General features: G+C 38.1%; 2 protein-coding genes across 3 annotated transcripts; one reads left to right on the forward strand and one right to left on the reverse strand.

Moving 5' to 3' along the window:
- Positions 1-814: 814 nt before the first annotated feature.
- LOC118431511 (zinc finger protein 845-like) lies at positions 815-8,158 on the reverse strand. Its single transcript, XM_035842752.1, has 2 exons — positions 7,406-8,158; positions 815-2,612 (listed from the first exon to the last, which is right to left on the reverse strand). Exons 1-2 carry the CDS (start codon positions 8,142-8,144, stop codon positions 1,777-1,779), a joined length of 1,575 nt encoding a protein of 524 aa, XP_035698645.1. The 5' UTR covers positions 8,145-8,158; the 3' UTR covers positions 815-1,776.
- A 2,952-nt stretch (positions 8,159-11,110) lies between these two features.
- Positions 11,111-13,588, forward strand: LOC118432653 (3-galactosyl-N-acetylglucosaminide 4-alpha-L-fucosyltransferase FUT3-like). 2 transcript variants are annotated; one of them, XM_035844289.1, is made up of 2 exons: positions 11,111-11,408; positions 11,914-13,588. In XM_035844289.1, the coding sequence occupies exon 2, from the start codon at positions 12,036-12,038 to the stop codon at positions 13,353-13,355; it is 1,320 nt and encodes a 439-aa protein (XP_035700182.1). In that variant the 5' UTR covers positions 11,111-11,408; positions 11,914-12,035; the 3' UTR covers positions 13,356-13,588. The 2 variants fall into 2 exon arrangements, with proteins under 2 accessions (XP_035700182.1, XP_035700183.1); XM_035844290.1 differs by having other exon boundaries at positions 11,111-11,323.
- Positions 13,589-14,014: the final 426 nt, after the last annotated feature.

Here is a 14,014-nt window from a genome sequence, read left to right on the forward strand (position 1 = left end):
CACAAAAACTGATGCGAGCGTGCGAATAAAATGTTGGCAAAAATTACTTTTACTTAATTATCTTTAGCATGAATTTTTGGATTGACTTGACTTGATTCGATTTGTTCAACCTTCCTGACCATTTAGATCTTAAAATGAAGGCACCTTTTGGGGCCATTTTTTTTATCACGCGCTCGCACAAGGTTTAGGGATCCCAGAGGATGTCATCCATGTAATCAAATAAATATGTACTAATAATGTAAGTTACAAAACTACTAAAATTTAGACGTGCTTTCATCACGTGATATGGCTACGTCTATAACGGGAGTGGGTAAAATACAATCGTTAATTTGAGACTTAGGAGAGCAGGAGTGGCACTTTTTCTGCGAATGACGGTAGAACAGAGGAAATACATCTATTTACAATAAGCATATTGACTAGATTTCGAATGGATTGAATATTATTATAAACATATTATTGAAAACATATTATTGTAATATGATATTAATTCAGTATTAATGAGTGTGGCATTGTGTACATGTAAGTGTGATAAAGCGGATATTATGCAAACAATTCAACCATTTCGGGAAAAAGACGATTCCAATCTATTACAGGATTACCTATTCTTATAACATGTACAACATTCTTCAAGCAATATTCAGTTCAGTTCAGTTTATTCATCACAACAGTTTTGCAGGTAGCAGGTACCTGAATTGCACTGAAGTTTACATAGTGCTCGCATTATCATCATCATATACAATATGTATTTTCTTTAATAGAACAATGGTTTGTATGTCGTTGTCTCCTTTTATTTCTCATTTTCAATAAATTTATTGAAAATGAGAAATAAAAGGAGACAACGACATACAAACCATTGTTCTAAAATGACCACGCATGCACGGACTTCACATTTTCCATTTCACTGCAGTTTCTGGACAAAATGCACAAGAAAATATCATTCTAGTTATTGGAAATTTTTAGTCTAAACTTTGATCATATCTACGTAAAAATGAAATTGATAATGAAAGATCTCACACTTTATGGCCGACACTATAAATCAACACTTTCACATATGAAAAGTATAATGTTAGCCATTATTTTAATAACCTCATGTCTAATTAACTAAACACCTTATCCCATGTTACATATAACTGTTATTACAATAATCTACATTATTCATTAGTAGTAGAGAGTACATTTCATATTAATCATAAAGAGACAAGCATCGTAATTTTTTCTGTAAATTTCAACAGAGATTTAGAATAATCATTAATATACTATAACATATACTAATATATAGTGTATATTGTATAGCTTAGTAAATAAGTGTTTAAATAAGCATACTTTTAAAACGTCCTCATTCTTAATATTCATAGTATTTCTAATATGCCAGGTTTTACGGATCCCTACTTTTGACTATGATTTTATAGTTACCGAAAGAACTCCGGCTTTCTGTTGTTACAACTATTTGATAGGTATTAAGCAAAAGTACTGATAAAAATACTGTAGAATTTATCACATTTGACAACATTTACCTGCATGGGAATATGGCAAGTCACAATTTCTGTCCCGCAGGGGATTGTAGGTAAGTTGTCATGTACCGGCACTATTGTTACACATTACTGTTTATCATAAGTGTGATAAGCTAGAAGGTGAACACCATCTGATAAACGAACTGCTGAGTTCTTATACTCCTCACTTTTACACAGGCCCCCTTTCCGTCGGTTCTCAAATGTACAATATGCAAGCCAGACGTTCCTGTTGTCCCATGCCACATTCTGTGCTCACAAGCTTTTTTCATGTGTGTTTTGATAAGTGGTGATTCAATGTGGATTTCTGTGCTGCAGAATAATCACACTGGTCACACTTGTAGGGCCTTTCACCGGTATGGGTTCTCATATGTCTGTGTAGGTTACGCCTATCAGCTGTCCTGTATCCACACTCCCCACACATGATGTAGGGTTTCGTACCAGAGTGTGTTGCAAGGTGGCTGTCCAATGTAGATTTCTGTGCAGCAGAATAATCACACTGGTCACATTTGTAGGGTTTTTCACCAGTATGTTTTTTCATATGTCTGGATAAGTCACCCTTTTGAGTTGCCCTGTACCCACATTCCCAACACATGTAGGGTTTGTCACCGGTGTGCTTGAGCAGATGGATGTCCAAGCTGGATTTCTGTGCAGCAGAATAATCACACTGGTCACACTTGTAGGGTTTTTCACCAGTATGTTTTTTCATATGTCTGGATAAGTCACACTTTTGAGTTGCCCTGTACCCACATTCTCCACACATGTAGGGTTTGTCACCAGTGTGCTTTGCTAGATGTCGGTTCAAGGTAAACTTACATGTAGCAGAATACTCACACTGGTCACACTTGAAGGGTTTTTCACCTGTATGAGTTCTCATATGTCTGGATAAGTCACGCTTCCGGGATGTCCTGTACCCACAATCCTCGCATAGATAAGGTTTTTCATCAGTATGTGCTTCTTGTTGACATTCCAAATTATTTTTGCTTGCTGTCTGCTTGTCTTCGCCATTGCCTGCATCTCTGTCACATGAAACTCCAACGAGAGACCCATCACCGAGCTCCAGGGGAACATCAGTAGGAGACCCATATCCAGCCTTAGCCATGCCTAACATAATGGACACAGATTTGAATAGATGAAATATGACAAATAAGCCGAAAGTTTTTTTGTTCAATCTTAAACTCCAGCACTAAAAATTTCATCAAACAACTGTCAAAGTTTGGAAACGCCCCCCCCCCTCCCCTTTATAATTTTGCCATGAGTCCTTCCCTGTATTCCACAAACAATGTCGCGTGCATGACCTGGATATTCGTTCTCCCTTTTATTAGTTTTAAGATTTTTCCTATTGTTGGTTTGTCACATTCTTAAACAATAATGATACATGTACTTTGGCGCTACTAGTAGCTTTGTAGAACTTCCCTTTGTTTTGTCCCGAAGGACTAAATGTGGCTTGGCGTGTGATTTCGCCCCCCTCCCCACCTCAATTTCGTAACCCCGAAAAGTGACACATATCGTCCTAATACGAGCGATCGCGATGATGTCACAGTGAGGCAGTGGTAGGCAAAATGCAGGTGTTTGGTAAAATATTGATTTACATATTAACCAGTAATTTGATCTGCTAATCTGGATATCAATTCTTTATCTACTGACGTCCTGGTAGGCACCTGAGCCCCGTCGAATACCCCGGATAAAAATAACAACAGCGATCGCTCGTATGCGGCCCATATATACCATAGAAATGTCATTCTTTGGTTGGCAGTCAACTTGTATTTGTATAAGGCAGTCAACTTGTATTTGTATACGTTCACTTTCTTACCTGCTTCCAGTGATGATTTTTATCTCCATACACAATCCTCCTGCAAGCGTTCGTCTGGAGCAGCAAGGAGTGAAAGGTGAACTATTTGAGGGTCAAAGGTTATCTTGTATGCCTTGTTATCCATTTATTGTACCGAAACCGCTGCCTACATGACAGGATGCACTCCCCTTCTCATATTTTTCGGTTTTCTTTCTTTTCTTCTCACACAAATGTACAAGGTTTATCATTCTGGTTATAGGAAATATTTAGTCTATCGTCTGATGATATATGTGTATCGTTAGAATAAAATCAAAAACGTTGATAAAACGTCTAGAGCAGAGCTTGGCAGATTTCCTTTAGACTTAGATATATCTGTGCGTGTTATTCGTTACTGGCTACGCTTATTACAAATGGATTCTCAAAGACATCTGTTACAAGCTGATGCCCTTTTGTATCAACATAAATCTATTTCTAATAGTCGTAGAAGAACCTTGTTACAACGAGTGAAAGAAATTTTAGATGGTACAGTCAAACCTGTATTAGGGGCCACCTCTACAGAGGGGCCACCTGTCCATAGTGGCCACTTTTTGTCGGTCCCTTGGGTATTTTATCTACAAGTTGCCACCTCTATACAGAGGCCACCTGTCTATAGTGGCCAAATTTGTCCGGTCCCTTGAGTGGCCGCTATAGACAGGTTTGACTGTAGTGGCCACTCCTACCTTTTGTATTCATGTAACTCACTTAGTGATATCAGATCTATATGTACAATGATAAGATCTAGAATCTCTGATATGTTTATCCAAACCTCTCGCCATAACTTGAGTATAGATACTGGCAAGCTAAGGTTTTATAAGACCTGTAAAACAGCACATACTATGGAAAAATACTTAGAATTAAGATAATTTTGATTTACGCTCGGCAATCAGCAAAATTATAATTAGTGCCCACCCTCTCGAAATTGAGAGAGGGCGGTACAAGAGGCTATACGTGTGTGAAAGAACGTGCAAACAGTGTACGTCAAACGTGGTGGAAGACGAAACACATTTTATGTCAAATTGCTCTCTCTATAATCAAGAAAGAAAAGAGCTGTTCAAAGAGACCATCAAATTCCACCCAAACTTCCTCACATTCACCGACAAAAAGAAATCAGTTCTCCTTCTAACATCACAAAACCCACACATAATAAAAAAGGTGGGATCTTTCGTCTTCCACTGTCTTCGAAAAAGGAGTCGAACCCAATAAACCAGGATCTACAGTTAGCTTTTACTAGATTTAGACTAGAGTAGACACTTGTGATTTTGTATCTTACATTGTTTGGATCTTTTATGTTAACTGCAATTAGCCCACGGGCAAGAATTTGCAATAAACTTGATAAAAGATCTGACATTTTATGGCCGACACAATAAATTAAATATTTCACACCTATAACGAAATGAACTGTAACTTGTACTTTTAATAACTCTTTTAATAACTCTCAGCTCTCTCGCCATGAATGAACATATCTTGAATCAACTGAGCTCCACAGCCAATGCTACCTATGTCTGTTATTGTAAACATGCAAATCAAGCAACTGCATTATCTAGTTTCCATACAAACTACGTTTCGCGTTACACAAGCATCATTACATGTTTCCATAAGGTTCAATCAGGGTTCAGCATAATATATATACTTTTAAATATACTAGTATATGGCGTATAGTGTATAGGTTAGTTAATAAGTGTTTAAGCATCACAGTCTTTCTTTCATTATAGAAGAAGAAGAACTTTATTGCACGACAATTGTACATGGTACAAAGTATGGCAACAGCTACTACATAAGGTACAGAATAGAGGTATAGGATAAAGCTTAACAATAAGGGCTAACATAATTCATTCATATAGTATCATAATGAAGTAGGCTAATCATTAGTTTCAGTATTCTTTCTAATAACAAAGCAGTCCTTGATATATTTGCCTATTTTTGCATTATGGAAGTTCTGACATCTAAATATATATGCAAATCTGTCTGTAGCATCGAGTCTTTTGAAATATTTGTACTACATGTACTAGTAGATTCGAGAAACGTGAATAATTCATTGCGTAAACTAGCGTATCTAGAACATTCCATTATAAAGTGAAATTCATGTTCAATATGCCTTGGGCAGAATGGACAGATATGTCACACTGATTTTGCAGTTGTTATTTTGAATGATTTCTAGGATGTGGGTACAAAGTCATCTGCTCGGCTAGACTACCTGAAGTTTCCTGAACTTATCTTTATGTAGTTTCGAAACTTCCTTATCCTTCATATTTACATAATAGTTTCTCACATCCCATGGTCCTCCATATCACTGTTGTAGATTTCCTTGCCACTGCCCAAAAGCCATGATCATGTATACATCGTGAAAATGAAATTGTAAATTAAAGTTTTGACCTTTTATGGCCGGCACAATAAATCAAATGTTTCAAACATAAAAGAATAGAATGTAACCTGTACTTTTGATAGCTTCAGCTATCTCTTGTCGGAAATAAGCATATCTAATATCAACAGAGCTCCATAGCCCGTGCTATCTTTGTCTTTTCACAAACATGTAAGTCTCGCCACTACATCATCTTCCACTCATAGAAACAAAGTTTCATGTTACACAAGCATCGTTGTATTTTTCCAAAATGTTCAACACAGGTTCAGCATAATTATCAATATCCTATTTAATATATGTACTAATATATTGTGTATACTGTATAGGTTAGTGCATAAGTGTTTAATTAAGCATCGCAGTGTTTTATCACATGCTGCACTGATTGTGCGGCTGGTATTCTGAATGAAATTTAAATGCTCGGGTAGCCTACCTGAAGTTTGATTTAATCATTTAAACTTTCTCAATCATTAACGTCATTCTTAAAATTTACATTATTTGTCATGAGCCATCGTTCTTCAGTATCACGGTTGTAGTATACGTTTCGTAACAGCAGACAAAATATACTCGAGATCTCTGTTGCTACAATTTGATAGATACTAATTTAGAGCAAAAGTACAGATACAGACGCCATATAGTGTTATCACATATGTCGAGAGTTTGTACTGTGTCATTAAGAGAAGCAAAAACAAAAACACTAAGTCTTACATTACAAACACATCTAAGCAAAGAATCGTATTTAAGTTATCTTTGACCTTTCACCACAATGCACACTCAAAACTTTGCGAAAAAGCTTACTTCCAAACATTAGTTAATGACATTGGTAATAAGTGTTATCATATGAAACATACATGAAACTTCTGCTATAACTTTGATCATTTGCATACACTATACAGAAACACACATTCAGACTTTCTCATCAGTATCTTTACCTAGTAAAGACATAACACCCGATAAGCTGATGATTGCTCGCACTTATCAATCTTACAAAGGTTTGTTTTTGCTGAGTTGGTCAACAAATATATAATGTTGGATTAAGTGAGATATCAATGTTGTCCTGTTCTCAAGTTTCCAGTAGAAGATTACTTTTCTAGACAAAGTGTGAATTTTGCTAGATAAGTGTTTAATGTGATTTGCTATATGTCTGTACAATGAGTATATATTTTATGTGCAGCAGAATATTCGCACTGGTCACATTTGTACGGGGATGGACTCTTCGGCAGATGGACATTATCGGAAAAACAAAAGATCAAACAAAACAAATATTGTAAAATCTTGCAATTTTACTTAATCACTTTTTGCCCCTCATAATAACTTTTGTCAAGCCTTGATGTCTGGTTTTGAACCGGCTGTCGTGTTCTTTCAACGTTTACTTCGATTACCTGGTGGCTGGGATTAATTATAAGAGCTGAAAATATGATGGTTTTACGTTCAATAACATCAGAAGAGTGCATGTTTGAAATCGGTGCAAATGGCTGTATTTAACAAAACACAGTTAAAAAAAAGCTTTAAAGTTTTTATTTCAAAAAGTTGAAAAGCGTATCATACGTGTTAGTCGAAACAGACAAGGATAGTCTCCTTGATATAACACTTACCAAGTTCTTCATAGAAGTTAATCGTTGTCATTCCGCATGGAAGTTCTCCAGTCGACTGAACGATTGAATGGTTTTGTTACATTTTGAACACAAGTACAGTCACTGTCTCAGTCACGGTTGTGAGTAAGCCTGTGTTCCTTTAGATTGGACAGTCTGCTGAACTGCCTGCTACACTCTTCACATCTGTACGGTTTCTCACCCGTGTGAGTTCGCATGTGTACCTTCAGGTTAGACAGCTGACTGAACTGGCCGTTACACTTCTCACACTTGTACGGTTTCTCGCCGGTCTGATCATGAGTTCGTATGTGTCTCTTTAAATTACCGAACTGATTAAAAGTTGCATTACAATGCTCACACTTGAACGGTTTTTCACCGGTGTGAGTTCGCATGTGTCTCTCCAGGTGACTTAGGGCACTAAACTTTCTGTCGCACTCCTCACATCTGTACATGTCACCAGTGTGAGTCCGCATGTGCTTTTTCAAATGACCAACCTGGTTAAAGCTTTTATTGCAATTCTTACACAAGTGCGGTTTTTCACCGGTATGTGTTTTCACATGTGACTTCAGATGACTCAGGGATTTAAACCGCTTGTTACACACCTCACACATGTAGGGTCTCTCATCAGTGTGAGATTGCATATGAACATTCCTATGACTTATACTCACAAAGCTTTTGTCGCATCTATCACAACTGTACGGTTTCTCACCAGTGTGAGTCCGCATGTGTACCTTCAGTTTACTCGGGCGACGAAACTCCTTACAACACACGCTACACTTGTGGGTACCCGGAGAACCCTGCTTAGAACCATCCTCTTCTTTCTCTGGTTTCAAATGACACACAGCTCTGGCTGTCATGTTGATCCAACTCCAGATCCTGCAGGAAGAATGCAAAATTCAACTCGAATTATATATCATGAACCAATCTTTTTCAAGCTTTGTATACGTACATGTAGCCCCATTCAGACCGGGCTTTTTTGGTTAATCCTTGGTTTTGAGGCCTAAAACTCCTGTAACTTTAAGACGACTTATCATGTGACCACTTAATTTTCAGATAATCATGTAGACATAATATCTGAAGATTTGAAGAAAGTTGACGCTATTATGGCGTGATATGATTTATTCGTGGCGCCATCATTTTGATTGTATTGATTGGAACAAGGAAAAAAGGGTATTCCAAGGAAACTTTAAGGTTTGCTGCAAAAATATAGCAACAATTGCAGATAACAGAATGATTATGTTTGTTGAATTTTTACATTTTTTTCGCAACAAATAATTACAAAAGACAATGGAAAAACATCCATGTAAACGATTGTGATATTAAGTACCAGGTAGTTACAAATTCTAAGGAATAATATGCTAATTCTAGATCTGGTCATATTGTCCGCCAACTTCAAGTTTGGCCGGTGACGTCATCAAATTAGCATATTTTATCCATATATACTTACGAAAGATAGTCTAACATAAGATTTTTTTTTAATTTACTTAAGAGTTCACCGCAAAACAAGGCTGTTGGAGCCACTTAGACGTTTTTGGTTACAATACTGTATAGTGAAGAAAGATGTGTGTTGACCCTTATTAATTATGCAAGAAAATAGCAATAATGTAGCAAGCAAATCTGAAAAATACATTGTTAGAACCGAAATCATACCTGTCAATAAGCGGTTGTCATTGCATTCCGAAAGAATGAATTTTTTTCAATCTTTGTGAAATTGTTGCCAACTAAATTTGAAGAAAACTCACTGAATTTGGTTGGGTTTAGCGTAAGCCGTTTTGGTGTTATGCAAGATGAAAATTGGCGCAGGCCTCAAAAACCCCCACCCGTCTGAATACGGTTAAAACGACTACCAAAAAGTATGGTAGTAAATTTCCTTCTGACAGCTACGTGTGATTACTACAAAATGATTTCTTGAGTAAAACGCGTAACTGCTTGACATGGTTCGCTTAGAGGTAAAACCGGCTATGTATGGTTTCAAAACAAAAGGAAGCAGTGATTAGAATTCGAATTGCATAGGGATTGTAGACAAATCCGGAAGAGACAGAGGCAATACAATAGTTTAATCGAAATTTTTACGTCAATTTGGATTGTTGCGTTCAGTTTTACAATGTGAGCTTCGTCCTTACAATGACAATCTCGCAGCCCTAAAACCATGTGCATACATACAAACACACGGTTTGCTACTTTTGTAAGGGAACGATAACAATCGTTGATGCCGTGCCAGTCTCGTATACGCTTAACAGAAACCAGGTAATTCATAACTCTTTAATGAGATGTTATTCCTCGATTGAGTGTAAACAATGTTATAGCCATGTTCAGTACATACCGAGACACACCGACGCTCCCAACTGCACGATGTTTTCACGGCGACAGAGATGATCACAGATCCTCACGGCTTTAGAGTCGGTAATGAGAAGAAGGGCGCTTAATAGATGGTGGATAAAACTGGTTTGGCATGTTGTACAAGAGGATGCATCACGTTACAAGATGGATTAGCACAAAGGAAAGATGAAACAAATTTTGCCTTTCTCACCCCCTCCCCCATTTTTATAAATCAGATTACATGTACCACAGTAAACCTGTTCCAAAATTTATCACGTATCGCCTTAACATGTTTTCTATCGCAGTTCTGTCTAATTTTATAAGTTCTTTTAGCATCCCTGTTAAAAGCTCTAAAAGCCCGGGGCGTTTTTGCCTCGCATCACTGACGATTGGTTTCGCCCAAATAAGCTCTTTTGCATACTTTACTATAGCCTCTACCAGGCTCCGTGGATCGGTAGAGTCACTATCCTCACCTCGTGGTGAGGAAACGTACTGTCCTGGCCGGCTAACTCCCCTAGCGTACTACAGATTCTATTTGTCCAATTTCTACAATTAGACCACCGATCCACGAAGCCTGGTAGAGTCTAACTTTACTACGCATGTGTGGATGACAGGAATTCCTTGGTAAGGTAGCAGAACACAATTTTCGGCCTACGGTGATTTCTATAGTTAAGGACCACAGGGTGACTGGCATCGACGCGATTAAAATCATAGTAGTTTGCAGTTTTCATGAACGACAAACTAATATGTTGAAGTCGAGGGTATAACCGACCAAACTAACTGAAAACCTTAAAAAGTTGTCGTTTGGATTTTTTAAGCCCTCTTTTAAATGGGGCCATGCGGGGCAACCGAGGTAGTCAGCTGTATAATGGTCACGCGCATTGATACACCGAATGGGCAAACATCATGATCTTCTACAGACGATCTCAAAGTCGACTCACTATTCTACCATATCGCAAAGTTCATGCCCGTCGTCTTTCACTTTACAGTATTTACAGACGCTTCCAGATTTCCGCACTACTTTTTTTTTTACCCCTGCGTCATTTTCACCCCTACGTCACAGAGTTTTAGAAACAGTCTTTAATTATAAAATAGTATCTACATAGAATGTTATTGTAAAACAGAGCTGGCCTTTTATTCAATATTCATTTCATAGACAAGTAGTTGCATCAATTTATTCTTATTTGAAACATATTATCTTGTATGGGAGTGATAAATCCATTATGTTTTACACTCATTTTATAATGGCTATCTGTCATTTTGAAGCGTTGCAAAACCAGGCAAAACAACATAGTGTAAAGGACAATTCAAATACTAGACTAATGCTTTGTTTGTCGCTACATTGTTCAAATTGACCTTTGACCTACAGCAGAAGCCTATGTAATTATGTAGTTGTTAAGCCAGTCGGACAGCTTGCTATAGCCTACTTTTGAATTGTAAATCAGATAAGACGTAGTTGTTTGGAGGCACTAAAAGTTTAGATCGTCAGCTAGTTATAACAGAAACTTCCATCGACAAGCATATAAGGTAACCTTTTCCTATTACAAGACAGCTTAACTATTAGACACATCCCATACTGTTACAACAACGCCCTCGACTTGCTGACATCGGAAATACGTCGTATAACTGATCTTTCCAGACGATATTTGGACCTCAACTGTGGCAAGGATTGGCATCAATTGCATCGACTCGTTGCCAAGAACTTCAGCGTCGTTTGGTAAAACATAGTTTCAGATATAGGGCACTATCCCGGTAATTCTAAATATAGCTACGGGTGGTATGCATGCACATTGTATATATAGGTGAGTGACCTCCAACTTTACGCCCAATTTACAGATACTTGATAATAATTTAGGTTACCACCAGTTCAGTTCGCTTCATTTTATACGTGATCAAAACACTGCTCACAATTTTACCATAAGCGTACTGAAAAGCTTGACTTCTAGCACGAATTTCGTTTCACAGGTATGTAAGATGTAAGACATGAAAATTGACTTGAAATAGACAACGTAATATTTCATGTTCTAGTTAGAGATATTCATATCAATACAAGTTTGCTGTACACACATTTATACACGAATAGGTACACACGTTTACACATGTGACAAATGTATACATACGCATGGAGATAAACCCATATATTTACACAAATGTATTCAGAGACATAATTTTCATTTAGGCACACGCAGACATACACATATACACGTAAACAATTGCTCACAAACACACACGCAAATAGACATACATACAAACAAGTATGTATACATAAAAACAAAAACCCCAACATGTTTTCATTTTATATTCCAGAACTTGGCCACACTCACAGCCTCAACAACTACTTCCTACGAGCGAAAGGGCCCCAAACCACCTAACCTTGACCTTCTAAACGGGGCCGGGGCATCTTCAAACCAAACCGTACACAGACTAAGATGAATTTATCCCTCAAATATCTCTTCAACACGTCCTTGGTGATATTCCCAATATGTTTGGGCACCATACTAGTTGTTCATTTCACAGACAAAACGTTTAAACAAAACAGGCATTCAATGATTCTTAAAGTTGACTTTGTCCCAAACAAAAGCAATATTGTACCCCAAAATCATGAACAAACCCTTCCAACCTGTAGTCAAGATCCAAAAGATGACTCCCTTGTCAATCCCTTCTCCAAGTTTTATTCTGTTTGGTACGATCCACCTACTGAAAAGACATTGACCAAAAGAGAACAGATAAAAATTGTGTTCTGGACAAAACCACAACTACAGAACAGAAGACACACAAGATGTCTACGTATGACCAACTGCATCTTTTCTCGATACCGTGACGACATCCACGACGCCGATGCGGTTCTTTTTGAAGTGAGCGACTTGCCGAAGGATTATAACTCCTCCACGATGCCAACAGTTCGTTACCCTCACCAGCATTGGATATGGTACAGCACAGAGTGTCCAAACTACCCGAATATAAACTTTGAAACATACAGGAGTGTTTTTAACTGGACCATAACCTACCGAGCAGATTCGGACTCTTCGGGTGCGTGGGGTTCGTTATATAGGACGTACCAGAGGCTCAAAGGTGAAGGTGTTGATCCAAACAAAGACTACACGAAAGGGAGAAAGAAACTTGCGGTCTGGTTCATAATGAAATGCAACACACAAGCAAGCCGCATCACCTATGCTGCCGAACTCGCCAAACATATCTCTATAGATGTCTATGGCAGATGTGGAATTGACGACGTCTGCGCGAAACGGAAATATAAATGTATGAATGGCATCATTAGACAATACAAGTTCTATTTAGCCTTTGAGAACATGAAATGTAAGGAGTACATCACCGAGAAGTTGTGGAGGAATGCTCTGGAAAACGACGTCGTTCCGGTTGTTTTGGGAGCCAACAGATCCGACTACGAGAGACTGGCACCACCGCACTCTTATATACACGTGGACGACTTCACGTCACCCAAGGAACTAGCTAATTACTTAAAGATGCTTGATCAAGATAAAGATAGATATAACGCCTACTTAAAGTGGAAGGCTACTCCTCCTAAGAACATGCCCTTAGATGAAGGCAGGTGGTGTAATCTGTGTAGAGAGCTTCTTGAGAGATGTCCAACTAAAAGGAAAGTTTACACAGACTTGAGGACTTGGTTTGAAGGCGAGAACCTTTCTATGTGTGACCCCAAGGAAAATGTAAAATATCAGGAACTTCGGTTTGTTGAAAACCACTTTGAACCTGTTACATATAATGACTGACTCTTTATACACGCCACTGTCGTGGTCCTGTCTATATCTTAGTAAATCACTCAAGCTATACCCAGCTAGCTAGATACGAAGCTTGACTCTTTCATTTCAAATCAAAAGTGATACCATAAATCTTTATGTAACACGATGGTAGGATTATTAAAATTACTTGTATATGCATGAACTCTCTGTAAACACACACAAACACACACACACGCGCACGCGTTCACATATACATACAGACACACTGGCAAACACACACCTACCTCCCCTCCCACACAAACACACATGGGCACACACACACACACACATACACACACACTTATCTACGAGAACAAATACACACAAACACATACGCGCGCACACACACACACACACACACACACACACACACACACTCCCACACAAACCACGTGCACCCAACACACACAAATACACATACACTAACACACACCGACACAAATGCACAAAGACATATAGACAGACAGCTACAAACACACACAAGCACAGACACATACACGTATAATTTAACACACAAACAAACGCCGGTGCAACATAGTCATATACGCACACGAATATGCGGACATACACCTAAAGCAGAATATTACTCTTCGCAACTTCTGTACTATTTTACCCTTCTCCTACGTACACAAATAGCTTTAATAAGTAAC

The sequence above is a fragment of the Branchiostoma floridae genome, chromosome 15 (genome assembly GCF_000003815.2).
Source record: "Branchiostoma floridae strain S238N-H82 chromosome 15, Bfl_VNyyK, whole genome shotgun sequence".
Classification (NCBI taxonomy): domain Eukaryota; kingdom Metazoa; phylum Chordata; class Leptocardii; order Amphioxiformes; family Branchiostomatidae; genus Branchiostoma; species Branchiostoma floridae.

Bases quoted from the DNA above. Each gene is read 5' to 3' on its own strand.
- LOC118431511 (XM_035842752.1), bottom strand. From the start codon at position 8,144: ATGACAGCCAGAGCTGTGTGTCATTTGAAACCAGAGAAAGAAGAGGAT. The intron at 2,613-7,405 runs GTGACTGAGACA...CCATTATGTTAG, and splicing joins ACACAGGCTTACTCACAACC to GCATGGCTAAGGCTGGATAT.
- LOC118432653 (XM_035844289.1), top strand. From the start codon at position 12,036: ATGAATTTATCCCTCAAATATCTCTTCAACACGTCCTTGGTGATATTC.